Source organism: Elephantulus edwardii, unplaced genomic scaffold (genome assembly GCF_000299155.1).
Source record: "Elephantulus edwardii isolate Elephantulus edwardi_28Jun2011 unplaced genomic scaffold, EleEdw1.0 scaffold00189, whole genome shotgun sequence".
Taxonomy (NCBI): Eukaryota; Metazoa; Chordata; class Mammalia; order Macroscelidea; family Macroscelididae; genus Elephantulus; species Elephantulus edwardii.
The window spans coordinates 185,024-190,512 of record NW_006399939.1 but is presented as its reverse complement, the minus strand read 5'-3'; the positions used below and the strand labels follow the sequence as shown (position 1 = coordinate 190,512).

Below are 5,489 nucleotides of genomic sequence, written 5' to 3'. Positions count from 1 at the left end.
GCCTTTGGGACACGGGGGCTCCTTCTCAGTGCTTCCCACCTTGAGTTAGCTATTTTTCAGACATCTTCCATTTCCTTTACATCTTGCTAAACTTCTTGAGGGAAGCATCCAGATCTTTAATGTTTTGCAGATACTATTTTGGTGACCTTCTAGTGAAGGAGATCACACGTATGTGACACGTATTACCATTGGAAGAGGGTAGGAGGAGTCCTAGAATCATGAGGCTTGCTCTCCTCTCATGTTTTCCAGCTACTGGCTGAAACGTGCTTGTCACCCTGTACCTGTGTACCCTGCTCCCCCCCGCCCCCAAACAAGTGGTGCACAGGCTGAGGGGCAGGGAAATGGGCTAAAAAACCTTGAGCTTGAAATGACAGGGCGTGAGAGTAGGGGATACATGACAAAGAAGAGTATGTAAGGTAACTGTGCCTGGGCCACGTGGGGCAGAAGAGGTGTGCTCGGATGCCTTTGAGACTTGGTTCCTGCCCGACTGAGAGAGTGGCCAGCAGACCTTCCTCTTGTGTTTCAAACCAGGAGCTGAAGATGAAGAAAACTCTCTAGTCTCCTTTTGATGAGTCAAATGACTCATGTTTGTTCGAACCCCTTGAGATCTCTTGGATATCAGCGCAGAACTGCTCTGCAGAGTTTCAGTGGTGGTGACCTTTCACAAACAGATTGAGGGCAGATTTGGTGGGTCGATTTGAACTGACAGCCCTTTGCTTACTCGCCAAGCACTTAACTGGTTATGCCTTTGAGGGCTAAGTGCCAATGGTGGGGTTAAGTGGGAAGGCAAGTGGGCCAGATAATCAGGCCCCTGGACCCTCAACTTTTACTATGCAGGGAGGAGGAGAGGGGAGGCACGGTCCCTTCCGCTCCTGATCCTTTGAGCTCCTCGTCTTTACAAAAGATTTTCTTTCCTTTGTGTATCTACTGTCTAATCTTGGCACAGGGGCACAGGCCTGGTCTCTGTTCTCATGATGTGCACATTTTAGAGACCGAGGTCATTTAGATAATTGCTCAGTGGTCTGATGGAGAGTGTGGTCACAGCGGAACCTAGGTGGTTAGGAAAGGGCTCACTGAAAAGGTGTCATTTGAGACAGGAAGTGCTGAGGCAGAATCCTGGGAGGAGGGAGGAAGTGCAGAGGCTCTTCGGGGAACCAACTCTCAAGAGTGTGAAAGGTGTGGGGCACAGTGAGGCCCGAGGTGCCCTTGCGTAGTGGGAGGAGTTTGATGGGAGGTTGGGGACATTTTCTGCATCTGGGTTCCTTTTGATTATGACTCTTTTCACAGGGACCTTTAAAATTTCTGTCAAACAAAAAGATGGACTGACTTAAAAAAAAGACATACAGCCTTAAGATACTTTAGGTTTTTAACATGTGTCACCATCATTTGTGGGTCACAGTTGGGTGTCTTTGAGGAGCCTCCCAGGCAGATGAAGACCTCAGATTGAGGCGCTTCTGATGGAACAATCTTAAAGTCTTTTCTATCCTGAACATTCATGTGATTAAATGTAATAAAATACTGCCCTCTACGGACGTAAGGAGGAAGACAAGTGTTTAGACAACGGGAATTCCAAGTGCAGTGGGTTTCTGGTGCAGCACACCCTTCAGTCCGCGTGAACATGGCTCTGGGTGGGGTGTGAGGGTTCTAGTCTCCTTGCCCCTGGGGTCTGAACTCTGCTTCTCTGTCCTCAACTCGGTACTGACTGGATGGAACTGCCCAGAGGCCAGTGTGAGGAAGAACATTGGGCTGCAGACAGCTAACTGCTTCCTGCACAATGGAGTCAGTGCATTGTCTGTGATCCACCTATTGTTATGCTGAATCCTTGTAGCCTATGTGCCTTCCTCTCAGCTCTGCTGGGGGACCTTTGCTTAATGTAATTCTTAACACTCCCTTCCCTTTTATTAAATCCTCAACTGCTTTGTCCCTGATTTACATTTTCCGTGGCTGGGTTCTGACTTCTGCTTTTTTTTTTGTTGTTACAGATCCTGTGCACAGGTGACCGTAAGTACCATTTTTTTTTTTTTACAATTTCTTCTATTTTTTTGTTTTGTTCTTTACTGCCCCCTAATGGACACAACAACATTCATAGCAGTGTGAAAATCACAGTAAGTGCGAATTCATTAAAGCTTACTTAGTTTCTTATTTTTTCTTTGGCAGTGGAGTTTGAGTGGGGACTTCAAATGAAAAAAAAAAATCAACCAATTAAGCTACTCTGACAAAGAAAAATATCTTTATTTCCTCTGGCTTTACTCTCAATCTATAGTGATTTTCTTTTAAAAAAATCTGAAACCTCTGACTTTACTCTCAATCTATAGTGATTTTCTTTTTAAAAAATCTGAAAGTATAATATAGTATGATTTATGTTTCTTTTGTGTGTTGTTATACTTTAAGCATTTAATTGAATTGCTAGTTGCCCCTGATTTTATAAATAGTTGGCAGGGTTTAGGTGACTGCCAGAAAACCTGATGTAGATGCATTCTGTAGATTTTGCTTTCAAATGGAAGGCTGTGTCCAGTTGCCCCGGGACTGGTCTGGCCAAACCTCCATGGTTTATGATAAAAAGAGAAAAATAGGGTAGGATATAATCTGTGGCCCTCATGCCTGGTTTAAATTGTTTTTGGTCAAACATTCTTCTAAGTGGTATAGCACTGGTCTGTCCATTTGCTGTACAGAGGCAACTTGTGGTTGCTGTGATGCTAAACACTGTGACATTGATGTGTCAAATGTGATAATGGTTACCCATGGTGAACAGTGTTTGGTGGAGCTCCCCAATTTAAAACAAGCTTGGAAGCAGGAGTGGCATCCACTTCCAAAATAGCTTGCCTCTGGAAACTCTATGAACCTGGAGAAATGATTAAAGTTATACAAGTATTCAGGTCTTTCATTCATAGGGTCACCATGAGTCGTCTACAACTTGACGGCACTTCACAACAGCAGCAACAACAACAACAACAACATTAAGTTGTTCATGAAATATTGAAAGCACTGACTATTCTGGGAATTTGTTCTTACTATGAATTTCTTTATCAGTGACAGAACATTTTCATAAGAAATAAAGTTGATAACAGTTGGTTGCTAGGCTTACTGGATAAAGAGTCACAATCCAATTCAAAGGATCTTGGCTTCTAATCCGAAGTTAGATAGTTCGAATTCATCAGCTGGTCCTCAAAAGAAGAGCAGTCCCCTCCTTTGTGATATGTAGCCTCTGATAAAAACTGTTGCAGGGTCAGCTGTGAGTTCTGATTAGACAACACATGACAGCAGCAGCAGCTAACAATTTAAAAAAGTGTACATGCTGGAGGGAAAATACCACAGTGGTAGCATTTGTTCATTTCTCTGTCCTTGCCAGCCCCCAAAACTTGGGGCTGATTTTCTGACTGGTGAAATGCTGCAGTCTGTGCACCAGAGAGATAATTAATTAGGTTGTTGTCACAGTGCCCTACAAAGGGGGCAGGTCTAGCGGAAACCTCCTAATGAAAGCAAATCTCACTTAATAACAGTAATTAGGCAAAGCTTGTGCATAAAAGCCAACTTATTAAAGAACAAAGCGTAACTGTGCAGTGGTAGCTGGCCAGGTTTTCTTCATCAGCTGATACTAGCTGCCTTTTCCTGGGACCCACTTGGGTTTCCAGCTGGGGTTTAAAGGTACAGAGGAGGGAGGAATAGAGTAATGCCAGCGGTGACTGCGTGCCATGATGTCAGTGACCCGATATCTGGCTTGACAATTGTAATAACTAACATTAACTCCTCTTTGGGCCTCACAGATTTGGAAAGTCAGGGTTTTGGCATCCGAGTTACGAACGCCAGTGACACGAGCTTGAACCTGACGTGGGACAGCGACAATACTGCGTCATCCTACAAAGTACAAGTTGTGGAGAAGACTGGGTCCGTCACTTTAACCGTCAATGAGACCCACTCTCTCATTTCTGGTCTTATACCCGGCACCTTATACAACATCACCGTGTATACTGTACCATATAATGGTTCTGAGAGTGCAGCCAGCTTTCTCCAAGTGTATACACGTGAGTTGACCCCTTTTGCCTTACCCTTCTTGTCTGCTTACTATAGGCAGGCTATTCGTGACCAAACAGTGTGGATGTCCACAGGGACTCTTGCTCCGTTCCTGCAGGCTATGTGATGGTCATCCATTGATGTGGGCCATGGGCCTGGTTCTATGTCACGTGCTTTCCCTGCACGATCTCCTTTCCTGGTCCACGGTTGTCTAAACTCCCTCCTGCCCTTGTAACAGCCCTTCCAGGGTGGTGGAACCTAGAGCAGATTGCTCAGTGGAGACAAAGACACTAGGGCATCCATGTCCTTTTGTCTCCTGAATGCTGGCATTATAATGCCCTCACTAGCACAGCCATGTTTACTGGCCGTTCCTCAAAAATATGATAATAGGCAGCAGGCAAAAAGCTTTCTCTCGCAAAGGGGAACATTAGGCAATAGCTTAAAACCAAACAGCACTGATAGGCCGTTCGTACAGTACTGTGATATAAACTCTCTTATAAATGTACAGAAATGATGTTCGTAATAGAACGGAGTTCAGGCCTTTTGTGCAAGGCTTGCTCTGAGTAGTATCCGACTCAACAACACTTAACTACTGCTAAATGAGACTAGTGCTGTTATATTTGGAGGAACACTCTTCCACTTTGCACATCACTCTTTGTCAATGTGCTGTAAGAAGTAACCTGGGTTTGCTGTGATGCTGAATCCTGTGCCATGGCGATATCAGATACCAGAATGATTTCCCATTGTGGGCAGTGTTTGGTGGAGCTCCCGGTTGTAAAAAAGGTTTGGAAGCAGGAGTGGCATCCACTTCCTAAACCACATGCCTCTGGAAACTCTATGAACTTGGAGAAACAGTGATCGCTATGGAAAGGCATTAGGTCTTTTGTTCATAGAGTCATCACGAGTTGACCTTGACTCAACAGCAATCATCAACAACAACAACGATAGTATAATGGGGTTGGAGATGAGCCAGGCAGTTAGCACTATGCTGGGAGTTTTTGCAGTATTGCAGAAGCCTCTTTATAGGTAAGAGAATGATTTGCCTGAAAGCCACAAAGGTAGCAAGTGGCATGTGAGTCCAAGAATGTGTGGCTCATGAGTTGGGTCTTTTCCACAAGGCTCTTTTCCTTAGGTGTCTCTTTCTTTTAAGAATATTTACCTTAACACTCTTGCAGACTTCTTGAACTCCATTTTCACTGTTTATTCCTTTGTTTTTAAAAATAAGGCCCCAGGAATAGATGGTATACCAATTGAAGTATTTCAGATAACAGATGTTGCCCTGGATGTGCTCACCAAGTTATGCCAAGAGATCTGGAGAACAACCACTTGGCCAACTGACTGGAAGAGATCTATATTTGTTCCCATTCCAAAGAAAGGTGACCCAGCTGTGGAAACTACACAACAGTGTCATTGATTTCACATGCAAGCAAGATTCTACTGAAGATCATCCAAAAACGATTAGAACAGCACATCAGCAG

At 44.3% G+C, this 5,489-nt stretch overlaps 1 protein-coding gene across 1 annotated transcript in view; it reads left to right on the top strand.

Moving 5' to 3' along the window:
* The first annotated feature begins 3,670 nt into the window (after positions 1 to 3,670).
* Positions 3,671 to 5,489, top strand: part of PTPRJ (protein tyrosine phosphatase, receptor type, J) — a 59,896-nt gene continuing 58,077 nt past the window's right edge. The window contains exon 1 of the mRNA XM_006896759.1: positions 3,671 to 4,022. Coding sequence (XP_006896821.1) covers positions 3,671 to 4,022 — 352 coding nt within the window. The remainder of the gene's footprint in view (positions 4,023 to 5,489) is intronic.